Below are 21,042 nucleotides of genomic sequence, written 5' to 3' on the forward strand. Positions count from 1 at the left end.
CATACAGATATATATTCAATTGGTGCAAAATGAGACCTATTCTGAAAATTGCATTCAGAAATGCAATTCTTTGCATTCAGAGATGCGCTGTATGGTTCATCAGTCCGAGCTATTCTAAAATTTAGAAATAACATCTTCTGTTCTCGTGTGAATTGTCCCTGTAATTACAGCAAGGAAGTATTTAACCTCATGCAACTATTATATGAATATGGGCTGTCAAATATATTTGAATAATTAATGGGGTGAAATTGGTTCTGTTAATTTAGAAATAAACAAAAAATGAAGCTGTGAACCAAAGGCTTTGCTGGTAATGTTCAAATAATTCATGATATGTAGCAACTTCGTATAGTTTTGCTTAGGATGGGAATTTTCAAATTACCAGTGGGTTATTTGTAATTACCGGTTGAAAAATCATTAATGATTCTATGAATTAAAAGAGCTTATTTCTGAAAACATCCATAGTATTTCTGTGAAACTGCAACAATGAATTAAATATACTTGAGGAAAACAAAATGAAGTTATCTAGATTCTGGAAGATGGATATCAAGGATGGTTGGATCACTGATCATTTTTCTATAATGATACACTCACCTGATGGTTGTGAGTTTCAGCTTGCTTTTTTTAAAAAAAGTACATATCCAGCTTGTATAGATATCTGCACTAGAGCTGTCAATATTGGAAAATAGCTATATCCAGTTTCTGGGCACATATACTTTTGACAAATGTGAATATCCATGAATATGTGGCAAAATCAAGGAGGGGAAATCCTGAAATCTCAGGGGTTTTTGATCCCAAGAATTTCAGATAAGTTGGGACTCAACCTGCATCAGTGCCAACCATCTCCTAGCTGAGGAGCCTTGAAGTGCATCTACATAGTAGAATGAATGCAGATTGCCATGGCTATGGAATCCTACGAGTTGTATTTGGTGATGCACCAGGAACTTCAGGCAGAGGAGGCTAAAGACCTTGCAAAACTGCAACTCCCAGGGTTCCATTAGCATGGAGCCACAGCAATGGAAGCAGTTCCTTCGAGGCGTGCAAGGAGCAGGCCGGGGTTGTATTAAGCCAAGCGGTCCATGACGTCATGGGCAGGGGCGGAGCCTACGCGGCTTCCGGGCCAGGCGCTTTCCGGCAGAGCCAGCCCCATGGATTTGAATCTGGAGTTCTGGAGGAGCGAAGGCAAAGTATGCCAGGAGCAAAGCGGTGCCCTGTTGGAGGGCTGGGTCTCAGAGAGAGGGAGGAAGGGAAGGAGGAAGAACCCCTGTTTTTTCCTCCTAGGGGTTGGCTTCATCTCTGCTTTGCTTGCATGCAAGGTTTCACCTGCAAAGGTCAGGTGGGGAGGAGCATGGGCTTGCAAAGGGGAAGGTTGGGTGCATTGTTCCACCTTGTCTCCTGTGTCATCAGTTGGAGGCTCCTCCCCGCAGTAACATGCTATGCTAATATATATATATATATATATATATATGCAATATAATATATAATAATATATAATAATATAATATATTGTAAGGGTAAAGGTAAAGGTTTCCCCTGACGTTAAGTCCAGTCGTGACAGACCCTGGGGGTTGGTGCTCATCTCCATTTTTAAGCCAAAGAGCCGGTGTTGTCCGTAGATACCTCCAAGGTCATTACTATAGAGCGCCGTTACCTTCCCGCCAGAGTGGCACCTATTGATCGACTCACATTTGCATGTTTTCGAACTGCTAGGTTGGCAGGAGCTGGGGCTAATAGCGGGCGCTCATTCTGCTCCCGGGATTTGAACCTGGGACCTTTTGGTCCGCAAGTTCAGCAGCTCAGCGCTTTAACACACTTTGCCACCTTATATGCATATAATATTGATAATAATATTGTAATACAATATAATACTTCTAATAATACAATATAATAATATTAATTAAAATTATATATTATGGAGCCCCCAGTGGCACAGCATGTTAAAGCACTGAGCTGCTGAACTTGCGGACCGAAAGGTCACAGGTTCGAATCTGGAGAGCGGAGTGAGCGCCTGCTGTTAGCCCCAGCTTCTGCCAACCTCATAGTTCGAAAATATGCAAATATATTCCCTCACTATTGGCTATATTGGTTGGGGTGATGGATCTACCATCTAACTTCGACTACCTTCCGGAATTATGACCGTATGAAATTGCTATATTTTCTAATGGTTGAATTTTTTTCTTTAGACTTTTTTCCAAAGATTTCGTCATTGGGCAGACATCTTGGACCCATTACTCTTACTTGCATCCAATGTAAGTCCTCTGCATTAAAATTATATAATTTAGTCAGTTAGAAATAACTAGTTTAAGGCACTTTGAAAACATAATATAGAATAAAAGTAAAGTGTACTCTTCCCAATTTAAGAAAACCCTCTTGTGAAAAGCAGTTAATAGCTAAAGGCCAGCCTTAATATGTTTTAAAAAGTATTTGCGTTCTTATTAAGTATAGTTAAAGACAAAGCTTGGAAGTTAAGTTCAAACATTAATTTGATAATGTTAAGTATTAGCAATTGGAAATTATTTCACTAGCATAAACATTTGGCTTGGGTTGGATAACTAGTTAAGTTATTAATTAACCTGTCAGTTGACAGTGTGGTGACAGAATAAGCTGAAAGTGGTCACTATTGATCTTAGAGAAGCACGTTTTGTTACTACCTTCTTCAAAGGGTCCCTTTTTTGTCCTTTTAAGGTTGCCTTACTCCAGCTTGGATTTTTCCCACATGCATTACAAAGACCTTAATAGGACTGCCAACTGGTATTGACTCCCTTGGGCCCTCCTGTGTGATTCTGTGACCAACTACCACCTAAAGTCATTCATTTCAATAGGGTTCACTATTATCTCAGGTTTTATGTTCCAACAGATAAGTCAAGGAATTTATTCTCTGTGAATATGGTTTTTTTCTGTATTCAACTGTGGCACATAGCATAAAATGTGATATTGCACTTTTTCCTAACTCACTGTTGACCCTTATTACTTATTTGGAGTCCCAGATACACAATCCTGAACAATGACCATTCTGTCTTTTCAATTTCATTATCCTGTCCATTCACCAGATTAGTTTCATTCACTCAGCGGCAATTTGACCCTCCAAATGTGTCATTGGCACCGTAATCACAGGCAAAATTGCCAAAATTGTAATCAGATAGTATTTTGCTAAACATGCAAACAGCGGAATGATCCCTGCTTGAGTTTTCTTGTGGAAGAAATATAAGATATACATGGAATACATGAAAATGTACTGTATAATGAGTATAAATTAGAGTAAGGGCTAGGAGCCTTTTGTTGTCCAGATGTTTTGGACTTCATCTTTCAGCAGCCTCACCCAATGATAAGGTATTATGGAAACCGAAGTCCAAAACATTGGGACAGCCGAAGTTTCTGTACTCGTGCCTTCGGTGTTCTGAGAGGAACAGGAAGAGCAAGGGCTGCCATTTTCAGATGCAGAATCATAATTACTGTATTTGAAGAAAGAATAATATTATTCAGTTAGTATTCTGTAACAAACTCCCGAAGTTCTGGAGCAGTTCTGATCAAAGCATTGGTTCGGGGTATGAGAGTTCACTTATTTCTGTATGCTGATTTTCTGTTTTAAATGCTTCCCTAATGTTGTGATTTTCCTGTTTAAAACAATAATAATGTAGCCCTGGTGCAGGTAGATTAGATCAGAGATTTAGGATTTATATCCTCAAAACATAAGGTTGAAGACTAGCTACTACAGCAGGAAAGTGTATATAAAAAGGTAACTTAGTTGTGTTTCTTTTGGTACTTATTTTGAATACAGGAAAAAATTGACAATGCCAAAATACTTTTACTGAACAAAGGAGAAAAGATTACAGAGTCCTTAGAGGACAAAAAGGTATTTGACATTCTTCTTACAGAAATAACAATATTCACATGTTCCTATGTCAAAGTGTTACTTATTGTTTACGCAATATAAATGTTGTAAATAAATGGTAGAAATGTTGTAAATAAATGGTAGAAATGTTGTAAATAAATAAATAAATAAATAAATGCACATTCCTCATTTATTTCCAAAACCTGTTTAGCTAGGTTGACACTGAACTAGGCAGTCCACATCAAACTTGAACCTAGGTCTCCGTAAGTGAAGCCCAATTCTAATTCTTTTCCAGAAGTCCATGCATAATATCTAGATGTTGGGCACCTGAGATGAATTCTCAGGAGTTGAGCCAGCAATATGGCCCCTTTCCTGTTTCAACCCTTGACTACCTTCTACACAACTAGTGCTTGAACTGTATGGATGTGGCCCTATGCATTGACCCTGTCTTGTGCAGATGTGTTAGTTCCATTAGTTTGTGGAAAACATCAAGTGATCCATGGGAGTACAGCATTGGCATGAATTTTGGGTGGGGGGTCAAAATCTGGCAGTCTTAATTTGAATCATGAAGTGAAGATTGCATGAAACTGAAATGTTCCTTCTGCTTCTCTTGAAAAATGCATATAGATCCATTCACCATGAAGACTAGCCATTTTTAAAGGTATAAACTTTTGCAAATGGCTGTCCTACTTCATCAGATTACAATAATGTGCCCTTACTGTGTGGGTTGGAGTTTTCAAAAGCTAGTACCAAATAAATCTTTTAGAGTTTAAACCATATGGCTGTTTTGGCTGAAGTTCAATAACACAGGAGCACAAACATGGTAGACTATGAGTCTAGAGACCAGCTTTGAATCCCTGCTTGGCCATGAAAACCTATTGGGTGATCTTGACACATCACATACCTGTCCGAACGTATCTCCCTCTATGAACCATCTCAGAGATCAAGATTGTCTGGGGAGGCCCTGCTCTCGGTCCCACCTCCCTCGCAGGTGCGATTGGTGGGGATGAGAGACAGGGCCTTCTCAGTGGTGGCCCCTTGGCTGTGGAACACCCTCCCCAGTGAGATCAGACCAGCTTTCTCTCTTCTGACCTTTAAGAAAAAAAACGGAAAATGTGGATGTGGGACCAAGCTTTTGGTTAAGCTATCAGTTCAGTATGTGAATTTTGGAATGGTGCAATGATAACTGAAACGGCCTGGACTATGTGATTTTAGTAATTTTGATGCTGAAATGTTTTTAATGTTTTTAAGGTATATGTTTTTAAGGTATATGTTTTATTTGCCAGGATATGTGTTGTATGGCATCAAATTGTGCCTTTATGTGTGCCGCTCTGAGCCCCCTTCAGGGTGAGAAGGGCGGGATATAAATATGGCATATAAGTAAATAAAGAAATACTCTCAGTACCAGAAAACACGTGATAGTGTTTCTATTAATTAAAAATGAATTGAAGGCAGACAACAACAACAACAACAAAGGAATAAAATCTTCCCTGCATACATATGCTATCCACCATCCAGTATGAAGTTCTTGGTTGGGATTTAGGAGTAATCATAGCTTACTCTCTTATGTGAATGTGGTCAGTACCTGACAAACCTTTTTGAGCCTTAGAAATAGCTAGCCAAGCAGGATTGCAAGTGGCCATAGGAGTAACATTTATGTGTCCTACATATAAAATTTGGCTTGTCAATCTTATTAACAAACATACTTTATTTGGGTTCCAAGTCATATGGCATGTATAGATTACTGGTTTTGATCTTCTGTAGATGTTGCAGCAGGGCATCCTTCTGAAAATTGACTTTTCTACTTTGCACCTGACAGCTTCTTTGAAGGTGGTTAGCAGTTAGCAACATTGAACATTATAGCCCAGAACACCATCAGACTGAAGAAGATTACACTAGTAGACAGATGAATTTTTTTTGTTTTGTTTGATATGAAAATTGCTCTTAGAGCCATTGCCTTAGTCCATAATATCAAGAAGAAATATTAAGACCAGTTTTACTTCAAGTGGTAGGAAAATAATGGTGGTAGATTCATGATCAGGAGGAGTAACCATCATCTTGGTTTCAGGAGGAAATTCTCCCTGACTGTGAACTTCCTTAATTCTAGTGGAATGTCTGCTCCTTTTTTAAAAAATATTTTGAATATAGTATCACAATACAACTTTATTTCTGCTTTTATTCTTTTTGCATTAACTAGGACATGATCTATCCTTATGGGACACCGCAGGCTGCTTTGACTATTTCTTTAAAAATTGTCTAGCCTCTGTAGATGACAACATTTTCAAAATACTACAGTGGAAATGACACAGAACAGTTTGCCTAGATGAGCCTTCTTCAGCCTCCATTACCTCTATGTATTATTGTTGTTGTGAGCCTTTAAGTCATTTCTGATTCATGATGAGCCTATTATAGAGTTTCCTGGACTAAACAGAAAAAAGATAGTTCTGAAATCTGGCAAAATGCACTTAAAAGAATTAAAAAGTAACATTGAAAACTTGCTTGTTACACATAAAAAAGAAATGTTATTCCTACTTGTTATGTTACATTTGAATTGTGTCATCCCTTGTTAAAAACAGCACACTAAAAATAATGAGCTCTGATCTAGATGTTGATAGTTGTTTGTTGGCTGTGGTTGCAAAAATGTTTAGAAATAGTTCTGGGAAACTTAAATTAAGGAGAATCTGAAATATTTCTAAAATCCTGATTTCTAATTGTTTAGCTAAAAGAAGCTTGGCAACTAAATCTGGTAAGTTTTTATAAAATGTTTTAAAATTGTTTAATATATATTTCCACCTATCTTTTAAAAATGCTTTTCTAATCTTTTGTGGTTTTGTGTTTGCTTTTCTTTCCAAAGTCCTCCGTACACCCTGGCAGTGGTGATACAATTCCTATTGCACTTAGGCCACCAGGTCAGTATCCATTTTTGCTGAAAACTCAGTATAACTACATTTATGGTCTGTTATATGGATAATAACAATACTGTTCAGCGAATGAATCATAGCATTGGCACTCATGCTGGTGGTTATTTGAACACTTTTATTACCTGCAACATGTAACCTTTAAGAATTGTTGCATGATCCTTGAATGAGGGTTAAGATGTGAAAACCTCAATTTTAGTTTATATGTTTCTAGTACTCCCAGGTACAGTGGTTGGTAACTCCTGAATGTGAATGCCATGTATCCTTCTTGCTTTATTTTCTTTAAAATACTGTTATTGCTTACTTTTTTGAGAAAACATACTTTTCTAAAACCCTGACTGATAATTTTTGAAGTGTTGAAGTTAACAATACAGTCAAGTATCCCTTAGTGTGAAATTCACAATCCTCCAAATTTGTTTGCATGGGTGGCCAAGATGGTGACATCATTGCTTTCTGATAGTTCATTGTTCACAGACTTTATTTAATGTACAACATTATTAAAAATATTGTCTATAACATTGCTTTTAGGCTGTGTATATAAGGTGAATATGAAGCATAAATGAATTTTTTGTTTAGAGCTGGCTTCCATCTCCAACATATCTCATTACACATGTATATGCAAATACAGATGTTCCAAAATCTGAAAAATTTGAAATCCAAAACACTTCTGGTCCCAAGCATTTTGGATCAGGGATACTCACCCTGTAATTGCTTTGCAGCATTTGTAAAAGGAGCTGTTTAAAAGATTGAATTGAGGGGCTTTTTTGCAGTGTTTATTCACACAAGGACCTAATTTCTAAACTGGCTCAAATTTCTGATGATCTGAAGAAATTTCTCTTATTTTGTGTAAGATAATTCCAGAAATTGAATTCTTTGAAAGTAGGGAGCAATCCTATAAAGGATATAAATAGGTAATGTAAATCTTGGTGATTCATGATTCACTTTCACCATGTGATGCCTAGTATTTTGCACTTTCTTGAAATGGCAATACTTGAATTTCATAGATTTGTTGTTTTGGAGAGAAACACTCGGATTAATCAACATTTTTTGCGCCACACGGTCAAGTCCGACATTTACTCAGCTCATAAAATACACCCATCTTCATGTATTTGGTTCTGTCTGGCTTTGATGCTGGACTGTGTTCTGTTTGGATTTGCTCCTGGTGGCTAAACTATTTGTGCTTGTGAAATACAGAGCCAACATAACTTAAAACCGAATCCACACAGGCATACCTTTCATGCCGGCCCCTTCTTCAGTTACCTGGCACAACCTTTGCTTCCTTTTAATGCAAACCACTTTACCACAGCTCTTCCCTGAGAACAGTTGTCCCTAGAACTGTAGCTTCCAGTTAGTTTTCTTGCTTTGGATGACTGCTAGGGTCACACTGCCCTTTTGAGCCGAATTATACACTTCAAATTCATCAACCTCGGCTTGAGAAACAAAATCAGGTTTTATGCTTTGTTGGAGTTCCTGGTGTTAATTTTGTGCTTGTTACTGTTAATCTCCCAAGAACAATTTATTTTATTGAATTCATAAACAGGGCTTTCTCCTTCTTTCTCTCCCTCTCTTTAAAGCTTTCCTGCCCCTTACTGCTCCACTGGTGAGTAATCATGGAAGTTTCCAGAGGGTTTGTCGGCAATTAAGTTCTTAGTAATTTCTTGCTATGTTGTAAAACCTGCAGATTCAGTAAATGGCATATTAAAGGCAAACTCCCCCTGAACAAATTTTGTTTAGAAATCCCAGTGATGGGTTCACCTTAGAGCAGGGGTTCCCAAACTTTTTCAGACGTGGTGCCCCAAGAAATGGTATATAGTATATTATGTATACTGTATATACTTGAGTATAAACTGACCTGAATATAAGGCAAGACACCTAATTTTACCACAGAAAACTGGGAAAACTTATTGACTCAAGTCAGGGCCGTAGCCAGAAAAAAAATTCGGGGGGGGGGGTGTTTGAAAATTTTGGGGGGGTTGAACCCCTAACTCCACCCCCAGCTACAGGCCTGTCAATATCTGCTTGAGATAGTGCCTGGAGGGACTCTTAGTTTTTTTGCATCTCATAGCTTTAGCATGGGGATTTGGTTAACCAGTTAAAATACATGAGTAAACCAGGTTTTTTTTTTAATCTGAAAAAATTTGGGGGTGGTTTGAACCCTAATTCCCCCCCCCCCCCCCCCCGGGCTACAGGCCTGACTCAAGTATAAACTGAGGGTAGGAAATGCAGCAGCTACTGGTAAATTTCAAACATAAAAATAAAAATAGATACCAATAAAATTACATTAACTGAGGCATCAGTAGATTAAATGTTTTTGAATATTTACATAAAACTGTAATTTAAGATAAGACTGTCCAGCTTTGATTAAATCGTTATTCTAACCTTCTTCAGTGTAAATGTGATTACGCATCCTTCCAATAATATTAAATAGAGTAAAATAATAAATGTAATAATAAAAATAATGATAGAGTATATAATAAATGTAATAACAACAATAATAAATAGAGTAATGTAATAAATGTAATAATAATGATAACAGAGTAAAATAATAAATGTAATAATAATAATAAATATAATAAAATAATAAATGCAATAACAATCATGATGGAGTAAAATAAATATAATAACAATAATAACAGTCCATACCTCACAACCTCTGAGGATGCCTGCCATAGATGTGGGCGAAACGTCATACTTCTGGAACATGGCCACACAGCCTGAAAGACATACAACAACCCAGTAAAATAATAAATGTAATAAAATAATAATAAATAGAGAGAAATAATAAATGTAACAACAACAACAATAATCAAATAATCACTATAGTTTATTTTAACTACGGTATACGTTTTGGGGAAAATACTGTGTGTATATGAATAAAGAAAAATGGGAAAGCCTGGCTTGGGAAGGGAAAGGACTGGAAATGGAAAAAGATTGGAATGGGAAGGGGGTGGTTGAAAAAAATGGGAAAATATGAGGTGGAAAAAGGTAGCTGGAAAAGTAGGACAGATTGGTATGGGAAGGGGGCAACTGGGGAACAGGGAATGACTGAGGTGTGAAAGGGGGGCTGGAAACTGGGAATGGTTGGGATGGAAAAGGGTGCTGGAAAAGTGAGAAAGACCCCAGTCTAGCGTGTGAGGAGGGATTGGGAAAAGCTGGGGAAATTGGGGTGGGAAAGAGGGGTAGCTGGGAAAGACTGGGATGGGGAAAGGAAGATTGCCAAATGAGCAAGACTGGGCTGCAAAAGGGGGGCTGGAAAGGTGGAAAGATTGGAGTGGGAAGGGGGCAAGTGGAGAAGTGGGAAAGATTGAGATGGGAAAGAGGGAAAGACTGGGGTGAGAAAGAGGGGTTAGGAAGTGGGAAACTGGTAGGAAACGGGGTAATACTAAAATGGGAAAGAGACTGGAACCTGGGAAAGGCTGGGATGGAAAGGGAGCTGGAAAAGTAGGAGAGAGGGGCTGGGGATAGTATAGAGTGGGGTAGGAAGGGGGAACCTAGAAAAAGCCAGTTTGAATTCTCGTTTGGCCAAGGAAACCCACTGGGTGACCATGGGCAAGATATATGTACTCGACCTCAGAGCGTGAGGATAATCTCCCTCTTAACAAGAAACCTTGTGATAGGATCACCACGAGTCAAAAATGATTTGATGACATGCAGAAACAATGCCAAAAAATTTTGAGGTGCCATATAACTCTTTTTTATTAAAAATGTTATTTTCTCCTTGCAATTTGAAATGATGCAGTTAATTCTACAACCTTAATTTCTATTTCTTTTCTATGCCTCATAAAATGTACTTGTCATGCAACACTTAGATAATATATGGGCCGGGCTGTGGTGCAGGCTGTTGAGCAACCAGCTGCAGCCAGCTGCAATGAATCACTCTGGCAAGGAGGTCATGAGTTCGAGGCCAGCTCGGAGCCCCGTGTTTGTCTTGTCTTTGTTCTATGTTAAGGCATTGAATGTTTGCCTTATATGTGTAATGTGATCCGCCCTGAGTCCCCTTCGGGGTGAGAAGGGCGGAATATAAATACTGTAAATAAATAAAAAAGGGAAGACTGGGGTGAGAAAGATGCTGGAAAAGTGGGGAAAAACTGAGGTGGGAAAGGAGAAAGTGGGAAAAACTGAGGAGAGGAAGGTGCGCGCCGAAAGGAGAGGAGAGAGCTCCGAGAGAGAAGAGGAAGGCACCTCTCCTCCGCTCTCCCAGCTGGGCTGCTGTGCATAGATGAAGGTCCTGGCACCAGGACCCTCACTCAAGTATAAGCTAAAAAGGGCTGAAAACTCAGCTTATACTCAAGTATATATATCGTGTATTAGGCATGGCCAACCCAGTGGCAGATGAATGGAGAGTGTTTTGCATTCACACAATGCAAAAGAAAAGAAAGGACAATACAATATTTAAAATGAACAACAATTTTAACCAAATTAACCTTAATAGTATTTCAGTGGAAGAGCCCCGGCGCCACCCAGTCAAACCCCCTTCTGCCATGCAGGAAAACCACAATCAAAACACCTCCAACAGATGGCCATCCAGCCTTTGTAATAATGATGATAACGATGATGATAATCATAATAATAATAATAATAGCAGAAACCCCAGAGACCATCCAGTCCAACCCACTACTGCCATGCAGGAAAAACACAATCAAAACACCCCCTGAGGAGTGGGAGGGAAATGGGGTTTTGAAAGCTAAGAAAGTGTGTGTGTGTGTGGGGGGGGGGGGGTGTCTGTGCACCAAGAAAAAGAGTCTGGTCAGCGAGGGAGACACGGAAAAGGGTCTGGGTGGCGAGAAAAAGATTCTGCAACTGGGGAGGCAGGGGGAAAAGGATCTGTGCCCTGAGAGGATGCTCTGCTGCTGCTGTTGTTTCTGGAAGCTTAAACCTTTAATTTTTTTGCATTTCTCAGGAGGAAAAAGGTGGAGGGGGAAGAAGTGCTGCTGAGCCCCTCATTGTCATCCAAGGAGCCCCAAGGGCTCCGTGGAGCACAGTTTGAGAACCCCTGCCTTAGAGGATTGCCATAAGTTGGAAATGACATGAAGGCAAACAACACATACCATAATCTATCTGCTCTCTTCCAGTGAGAAAAAGGCTCACTGAAGGCAGATGGGAGACCCCCAAGGCAAGATTTCATGTAGTCTTTGGGGACAAAAAAGATTGTGTGCTCCTGCTTTATGTGACATAACAAAACAAGATTATCATCTTCACTGTCTTGAATGGTTGATATTGACATGTAGTTTTCTGAAAATGCCTGGACACTCTCTCATCATGAAATTCTTCTTCCCAGGTCGTTGCTACTTCATTACTACACAGAGGAAATACCCAAACATTTATTTGGCAGGTAACAAAAAGCCTTTTATTTTGTTTTGACATATCACTCTGTTGTTAATTAATTTACTAAGTATGTTTGTGTATTTTCTTCTTTTTCAGTACCTTTTCCATTCGTACATTGGTGGATTCACCTTGGCAAATGGGAATTACTCTGGAACAGAAGCCAGCGACGATGCTACTAAAAAGGTTGAAGACTGTTATTTTTAAATCACAGGATGGCATGAGTTGTCTGTACCTTGGGATGAATGAATATGCTCTTATTGGTTGTGCATTTTTGCTTTTAGACGTTTCCCTACAAGCAGCTGCTTGTCAGCATTGGAGCCATCACATATTCTGCCTGCATGGGAGTAGGTATTTCTCAATTTCTCAAAAAACCACAAATTGAAAAAAATACTATCTTTTTTTAACCTGAAAGTACACTTCTCTAGAAATCTAGGTTCTCCAACACAACTCTGAGCTAAATATCTGTGGAAAGTTTACCATATAATCACACTGGAGGATGTAGAGCAGTGGTTCTCAATCTGTGGGTCTCCAGATGTTTTGGCCTTCAACTCCCAGAAATCCTAACAGCTTGTAAACTGGCTGGGATTTCTGGGAGTTGTAGGCCAAAACACCTGGGGACTCACAGGTTGAGAACCACTTCTCTAGAGATTCCTGGAGAAGCATTATTTCTAGGATTCTCTGGATCAGTGGTATCCAACCTTTGGTCCCTTTAGCTCCCAGAATTCCTGAGCAGCGGACAATCTGGCCAAGCCTTCTGGGAGCTGGACCAAAAGTTTGTACACCACCGATCTAGGTCCTTTACCATAACTGCAGTCAACTTCCAGCAGAAGTTGACCATAGAGTTACACAATAGGAGCTACATATTCTAGAGGGAACATTTTAATTGTGTCTGTAAATAATCAAATCTGTAAAAGTCCAACCTGCAAATGTGGAAGGCTAACTTTATAAATGTATGAAGTACAGTTAGAAGACCACTTTATTAATTGTAAAAATTAGTGGAAAATCATCTCTTGTCGTTGGTTTTCAACTTCAATTTAATAGCTATGGATTTGTAAACAAAAATAAGTAACCTTGGCTTGGATCTAGAAGTATATTGAGTTCTATTTAGATATTATTTAATGGTACCTGATGCCTGAGGTTATATTCACCAATTCTGCCTATCACTGTTGTGTACTGGTACCATCCCCAATCTTCCTTTTTCCAGTGGGAATGTCAGAAGAGGGTATTTTAAATGTGTTTTAGCCAAACACACTTTGGATCCTTCTTCAGATCTTGTAGCTCAGTGTGTGCTGTTTAGTGGTGTAACTGACATATATAGGATATTGGTGGTGAGGTGTCATGTCGAGGCTACTTTCCACAAGTACAGATGTCCTAAAACTAGAAAAAAGGTTAATTGTAGTTATCTTCCATGAAATCAGTGAGTCTTATGTCCTGGCTTAATTGACCCTTTGGTTTTCTGTGGTCTTATAGTTCTGTTAACTTGCAGTATGAACCCAAATTGCAGAATCCTGGTCTTTAAGTTTCTTTGTCATATTCTTGCTTTCTTTATCTTATTTTCCTTTGTGGTGTTCCATTTTTTGAGTGGCATGGAAAATTAAATGGTTGTTTAACACAACCTATTCTTTCTAGACTCTTCCTCACTATTTAATGCTGCGGTATAAACCACAGAGCCCTTCTATACAATTTCTCTTCAGGAATGTGATACCAGGTCCACTTACAGGTGAGTAGTCAAGAAGCACACAGCAGGTTGAAGATCATTTTTTTTACTCTTTTATGATAAGGAGTAGGAATTGCAGTGGTTTTCCTCAGTTAAGCTTCTTTACTTCCAGCCGGGATAATTGCTCCTTAGCATGTAAAGTTTTAACTTTTCTTCCTTCCGTGCATTGTATGTTTCTGTCAAAATAGCAACTAAACCTCTTAGAAATATTTATTTATTTATTTACGGCATTTCTACCCCACCTTTCTCCACCCCAGAGGGGACTCAAGGCGGCTTTACACATAGGCAACTATTAGATGCCTTAAAACAATGTACAATTGAAATAAACATATTATAGAATTATAAAATACATTAAAACAATTAAAAACATTTAAAACAATAATTTAACAGAGTGTTCCAGAAATTTTTCTTGGGAGCTGTGTCATTGGAGAAAAATAAATCACAAAAAAAACGTGGCCAGTTTACTATGAAGTCTGTAGTGGTTTGAAAATTGGACATTGACTCTGGAATGAGGTTTTGAATCCCTTGTCTGTGAAACCCACTGGATGGCCTTGGATAAATCAAACTTTCTCAGCCTGAGAGGATGGCAATGGCAAACCACTTCCAAACAAATACAATAATAATAATAATAATAATAATAATAATAATAATAATAATAATAATAATAATAATAATAATAATATCATTTGGAAACAATAGACATTGACAAAATTACGATCTGCCAACTGCAAAAAGCCACCCTATTGGGATCTGCATGCATCATCCGAAAATACATCACACAGTCCTAGACACTTGGGAAGTGTTCGACTTGTGATTTTGTGATACAAAATCCAGCACATCTATCTTGTTTGCTGTGTCATACAATAATAATAAAATTTATTTATATCCCACCACCATCTCCCCGAAGGAACTCAGGGTAGCTCAGAAAAGCACTCTAAGGTGCATATAGAATACACAATACACAAGCATATAAAACGATGACAATATAAACATAAATTTACACACTTTCACCTAAAAACATCACATAATAAGATTTAAAATCCCATAAAACACAGCAGCACAAATTTTGCCAAGAAAACCCTGCAATAGTTTCAGCTTAGAGTTGCCTTAGGTTGGAAACAACTTGAAGGAATGCAACAACAAGAACGTTTCCAATAGCAAAAGATTCCCATCCTTTTTACTATGTTAAGATTCGGCCTGGGGCTTGGTGATTGATAGACCTTTTCCATGCTTCCTGTGACCTGTTGCAAACATAACTGTATCAGTTGTGCTACCTATGATTTCGAATTCAGGACTGCTTTATGGGCTTCTTTCACCTAGAAATGCCTCCTTTCCTTTTAGTGTAGTGCTTTGCTAGCACCAATATTTTGGCAATTTTTCCACCTTCCTCTTTGTCTGTGAATCAAGAAATTTATTTCTTTGCTTTCTCTGCAGTATTTGAGCTCAGCTTTAGTAACCAAAATTGTTAAATAACAAATGCAATGGCTAATGTCCTGTATTCAGGGACATAATGTAATGCTCCATATCCACTACTCTGCTTCTTCTCCCCTGTCCCAGATTTAAAGCCCATACGACTACTATACATTTTCGATAAAGAATACTCAGCCTAAAATGCTTCCCTGAGTAACAAATCTTTCTTTCCCTTTCGTTACAGCCATCCTGTGTGCATTTAATGTAACTGTAATCAGGTCCGTGGAGTTTGAGAATGGGATTAAGATAATGGATAGCAAAGGCAAAGTCGTTGGCGTGTCCCAGAGGGCAGGAGAAAAGGTCAGTGGAGGAAATCATTTTTCTAATCTACTCCAATGCAACAATCCATTTTAACTCATATTGTCTATTCTGAGTGACATCATCAGCCAACTATCATATTTTTGGTTCTGTTTCAGTCACTTTTTGGGATGGAAGGATAATCTTAGGGTATATTTACAGTGTGGAGTTATGACACCACTTTAACTACCATGGCTTTATTCTATGGAATTCTGGATTTGTAGGTTGGTAAGGCACCTTCTTTTCTGAAAGGAAAGGCTAAATACCTTGTAAAACTACAACTCACATAATTTCATAGCATTAAGCCATGACAGTTAAAGAGGTGTGGAATTGCATTATTTCTGCAGTGTAGATGCACCCTTAGTCTGCCACTCGCATGTCCAGCATTCTCCTTCTTTGCTGCCTCAATGAACTGCCCTCTATGGCTTTGGTGCCAAGAAGTGCACTTACCTTGTTCTTCCTTTTCTTCTTTCTGTCCACACCTCCTTGGGACACCTTCTCAACCTCTCCCCACCATTCCTTTTGCAGGTGACTTCCCATTTTCTCTGAATGTCCATTCATTTGCCCTGGCAGGACAGCTTCCTTTGAAAAGGAAAGCATGCTCAATGAGAATAATATCCCCCCATTTTGTGTTAAAATATCTCAAATTCAACAGCAATATCATGGTTTTGGTTGCTTTCTCTGTATCTGATCATGTGGATATTTGCTAATGAAACAGGCTCTGGAGATTACTTCCCATTTGTCCCAGGTTGATGGTCCTTTACACCACATGTATCTCGCTGGACCATAGCATGGGATGGTGGGAGCTAACTCTCAAAATTAATGGGGACACTTCCCTGTTCCAGTAAGGAGCTACCTGTGTATGTATTTAAGAAATGTCATTCATATAATGGAAACACAGATGATAAAAGTCCTTGATATTCTGCTTAGAAATCAAACGTTCCTTTTTTAGATTCTCTGATTGTGACAGTTGTAGTCCAAAAAACAACTTTTCAAGATCTAGTGTATCTCTCATAGTGAAGAACACCCAAGACTGTCTGTTAAAAAAGAATATAGGACAAGTTATAGATCTAAATATAGTATATACAAGTAAGTCTTGCCATAATATTCCACATGGTTGTCAGTAAACCTATGTGAGACTCTTGTAAAACTAATAAAGTAGAGTCTCACTTATCCAACATTCGCTTATCCAATGTTCTGGATTATCCAATGCAGTTTGCCTCCCGCCCCGATCCACAGCTGTTTCTCTAGGCAGCAAGCATTGAACTTTTTATGGATTTATTTCCGACAATGTTGCTACTGAAAGTTCATTTTATACAGTTCTATCTTTATTTGTAGTCAATTTGTTAGTAGCCAATGTTTTTTTAAGTCAATGTTTTCAATATATTGCGATGTTTTGGTGCTAAATTCATAAATACAGTATTTACTACATAATGTTACAGTGTTTTGGACTACTTTTTCTGTTGATTTGTTGTAAAACATGATGTTTTTGGTGCTCAATTTGTTAAATCATAACATAATTTGATGTTTAATAGGCTTTTCCTTTATCCCTCCTTATTATCCAACATTTTTGCTTATCCAATGTTCTGCCAGCCCGTTCATGCTGGATAAGTGAGACTCTACTGTATAAAGAAAAATGTGATCTTTTGTTTGGCTTTTCTATGAAAATACAAGAGCACTGGTGAGAATGTTGGTGTTAATTTTAATTTTTATCTGTCCATGTGTGTTTTTGTTTCTTGTCACTCCCTAGGCTGTGAAAGAAACAGCATTATCCAGAGCACTCCTGTTTGGCACAGCAATATGTATTCCAGACTTCATGCTGCACTTTCTGAAACGGTAAGGCATTGTCAGAATAGGTGTCAGAATAAAATGAATCCCATATGGAAGATCCCATTCATATGCTAGCATTTGTTCTTTGTGTAACAGCCATAATAGCCACAAACAGTCTCTTCATTCTAGCTGATCTGCAGTGATTGTCCTACTTCTGCCTCTCAGGAGAACTTTTGCTAAGAGATCAGAGAAGAGGGCTTCATTTTAGATTGAGAAGCAGAGTCATTACATTTTCATTATCTGCATATTTATTTCTGCAAAATATTAGGCTTCTTAGGAAAATTGAGTGTGCCTTCAGCAGAATTTCAAATACAACTGGCAGTATAGATTCAGAAATAGGAGATGTCCTAGATTAAACCTTTGATCTTTTAGAACATCTGCTTCCTTGTCCAAATGTCTGGAGATATCAGGCAGTCTTCCTACAATGCTGAGCTGGTGATAGCAGCTCAGACTGTCATTGCACACTTTCTCGTTTGTGCCAAGGCTTGATATTTTCAGAGAGAGAAGATCTGGCAATTGTTGCCAGGAATGACAAGAGACCCAGAGTCAAGAAGGTGGTAATAATTTTAAGATTCTTAGCAAAAGTATATTTGTCAAAAAAATACTGTTTCATTATTTAATGGGTCCTCGGTGGCACAGTCGGTTAAATCCTTGTGCTGGCAGGACTGATGACTTGAAGGTTGGCTTGCTGACCTGAAGATTGCCAGTTCGAATCCAACCCGGGGAGAGCACGGATATGCTCCCTCTATCAGCTCCAGCTGCATGCAGGGACATGAGAAAAGCCTCCCATAAGGATGGTAAAAACATCCAGGCATTCCCTGGGCAACGTCCTTGCAGATGGCCAATTCTCTCACACCAGAAGCGACTTGCACTTTCTCAAGTTGCTCCTGACATGAAAAAAATGTTTTAATATATGTATTTTATAGTAATGCGTTTTACTGTATGTGTTAATTATTTTATGGCGATATGTTTTGATTGTGTTGTGCCCTGTCTTGAGCCATTAGAAGCAGGTAACAAATAAAATGTATTGTTGTTATTTGTGTTGGTGATAGTGATGCTACAGCTAGATACACTGTCTTGCAAAACTGAGGCTCATGTTGAAATGTTTTCTAGTTTAAAGGAATTGTCTGATTTTAACGAATCCAAAAATGACCTGAGTCTTCTTCTATCATATACCGTTTTTCTTACAACTTGCTTTGACATGTCTGTTTTGTAATATGTGACTGAGTACTTGGTTAACTTTGTTAACATCTTGAAGGCATACAACAATGAGATTTTTTTGAGGAGTAAAGAGTAAACAGTACGGAAGTGGTTAAAATCATCTAATAGACTTTCAGAACATTTTGATTCACTGATATGAATGAATTCACCAATACAAAAATTAATTCAATAGCACTAAAAGAAGTTGCACTGGAACATTAGTGCTCATGCTTAATAAAAACTAATAATTGAACTGAAAAGAATATCACATTTATGAAAGAACTGTGTGTGATCCATTTTTATTGTGTTTTTTCCAATTCAGTACCCAAAAATACATTGCAAACAGGTGCAGTGTTGAAGTCAGTGTTTTCCTTGCAGGCTGGTGCAATGTTTTCCTTGCTGTGTAATAATCTTCCCTTGTATTCTTTTCAGCACAAGCACTGCCCTTCGGAATCCATTTGTTTGGACACCAGTAAGGTCTATTATGATGGTTTCAGTCTTGGGAGCAATGATACCTGTTTCATTTAGTTTGGTGCCACAGGTGGGCAAGGTAATTCTCATCGTTCTGTTTTTGTCTTTTAATCATCGCTGATTTTTTAAAGGACAAATGACAGTCCAAAAATTTCAAAACAACCCAGAAAGATTCAAATCTACCTGAACTGATTGTCTAAATGCACAAAATACACGTGTACACTTGGGATTTCAGTGGTAGCAGCTCCCAGTCTCAAATAGTTGTTTCCTGGAAATAGACAATTACAATGAGACTTGTGGATGAAATGAAAATAGAAGAACACTTAAGTGTGTAGGGATCATGTGAGAGGAATCATGATTTCCAAACGTCACCACCTGGTTGAAATTTGGCAAAGGCACGACATAATTCAAACATAAAGGGAAAAAATCCAAAAGAATAAGTCGCTTACTTATAGTTGTGGTTCTTTGAGCAGTCATCTATAAACTCACACAATATAGGGCTATTGACATTTGTGCACTGTACTGTTAGAGCAGAAGTATTGAATGAGCTTTGTCCAAGGGCTCTACATGGATACACAAAACTATGAGTAATAGCAAATCCTATGGAAAAATTACTTCTAATAAAAACATACCATAGAGTTGGGCTAGAGCACTACTTCTTAAACTGTGGGTCCTGACCCCAAATGGGGTCCTCTGAGCTCAGTATTGCAGTCCTGAAAAATCTGGTAAAGGTAAAAAATTTCTGAATGTCACCTGGTGGCCGTTTTAGACATTTACATACATTTGTTGTAGTGTTTACAGTCGACGCTACAGAATATGCTTCAGCTGTATTTCATAAAAAACAAAATCAGCCTCTTTAACAACTGTTGCAACTTCTGATTTGTAAATGCTTGATTTTTATGCCTATTTCATATACCTATATATACCTGGTGTCATGTAAATACTTGGACTGAAAGGGATCACAAGTGGAAATGTTTAAGAAGCGCTGGCTAGAGGATCTGGAAAATTGCTGGGTCCTGCAGAATGACTCTATGGTCAGCTTCTGGCAGAAACATGCCATTGAATTGCCTGAAGGATCAAGAACATATTTGAGATTATAATTTTGTAAAAGGCAGGTAAATGAAACTGGATACTGGTCCCACAAATACAGGGGTCATACTGTATTTGAAAGATAAGGCTGTGGTTTTTAGTGGTCCTCCCTCCTTTCCTGCTGTTAAAAGATATTGGTTGGTTCTTTGGATATGGTGGTGGTGATCGTACCTTTAAAGATGATATATTTGCAAACCTTTCGTACTAAATTGAACTCAAGTGACACAAAGAAGCCAGTAATAATGTGAAAGTTGTAAAAATGCTCTGTGTGTTTTTTTTTCAGATACAAAGAAATGAACTTGAGCCTGAAATAATCTCTACCACTGAAGAAACAGAATTCTTTTATAACAGGGGAGTGTAATGATTTGGGAATTTGATAACTTATTATGGACAATAGTCGGCATCTAAGGGAGTCATCCTTTTTATTTCTCTGTATTTGGATGCAAATGTGCATGTAATTACAGCTAAATCATGTTGAATTTCTGTTCTATCACTGCTGCCTCTCAAAATAAAGACTTAATTTTATGATTCATCTATTTCTGACAATTAAAAGCCTGTAAGAAGAAAGAATTTAAGTCCGTTCATCCCCTTTTTCTACTGTTGCTTTTAATGACTGAATTGAATAACTTCAGAAGGGGACACTGTGATAACTTTTAAAGAAATTGATGGTGCTGCAATTGGTGTAGAGGATTTAATAGTTCAGCTTCAAAGAAGTTATACAATTTATACTAAGACTTCTACAGTGGAGGGGCAGAAATGTTGTTCTTTTGCCGCTAACAGCACTGGCATGGCCCTTACAAACTCCTTTGTTTCTTTTCTCAGTGGCCCCCATATTGCTGCTTCAGAGAAGATGAAACCAAGTACTGTACTCTTGGTAGAAAAAGAAGCCAAAAGAG

General features: G+C 38.2%; 1 protein-coding gene across 2 annotated transcripts; it reads left to right on the forward strand.

Annotated features, from left to right (window-relative positions):
- The first annotated feature begins 1,038 nt into the window (after positions 1–1,038).
- Positions 1,039–20,671, forward strand: sfxn4 (sideroflexin 4). 2 transcript variants are annotated; one of them, XM_003226645.4, is made up of 14 exons: positions 1,039–1,184; positions 2,181–2,246; positions 3,776–3,850; positions 6,549–6,575; positions 6,684–6,738; positions 8,322–8,347; positions 12,026–12,079; positions 12,169–12,255; positions 12,354–12,416; positions 13,702–13,792; positions 15,444–15,559; positions 17,307–17,392; positions 19,019–19,136; positions 20,430–20,671. In XM_003226645.4, exons 1-14 carry the CDS (start codon positions 1,077–1,079, stop codon positions 20,505–20,507), a joined length of 1,050 nt encoding a protein of 349 aa, XP_003226693.2. In that variant the 5' UTR covers positions 1,039–1,076; the 3' UTR covers positions 20,508–20,671. The 2 variants fall into 2 exon arrangements, with proteins under 2 accessions (XP_003226693.2, XP_062831720.1); XM_062975650.1 differs by lacking the exon at positions 12,354–12,416.
- Positions 20,672–21,042: the final 371 nt, after the last annotated feature.

Source organism: Anolis carolinensis, chromosome 3 (genome assembly GCF_035594765.1).
Source record: "Anolis carolinensis isolate JA03-04 chromosome 3, rAnoCar3.1.pri, whole genome shotgun sequence".
Classification (NCBI taxonomy): Eukaryota; Metazoa; Chordata; class Lepidosauria; order Squamata; family Dactyloidae; genus Anolis; species Anolis carolinensis.

Coding starts and splice junctions, on each gene's coding strand:
- sfxn4 (XM_003226645.4), top strand. CDS start 1,077: ATGACGTCATGGGCAGGGGCGGAGCCTACGCGGCTTCCGGGCCAGGCG. Junction 2,247..3,775: donor TACTCTTACTTGCATCCAAT/GTAAGTCCTCTG, acceptor TTTTGAATACAG/GAAAAAATTGACAATGCCAA. Junction 6,739..8,321: donor TATTGCACTTAGGCCACCAG/GTCAGTATCCAT, acceptor CTCTCTTTAAAG/CTTTCCTGCCCCTTACTGCT.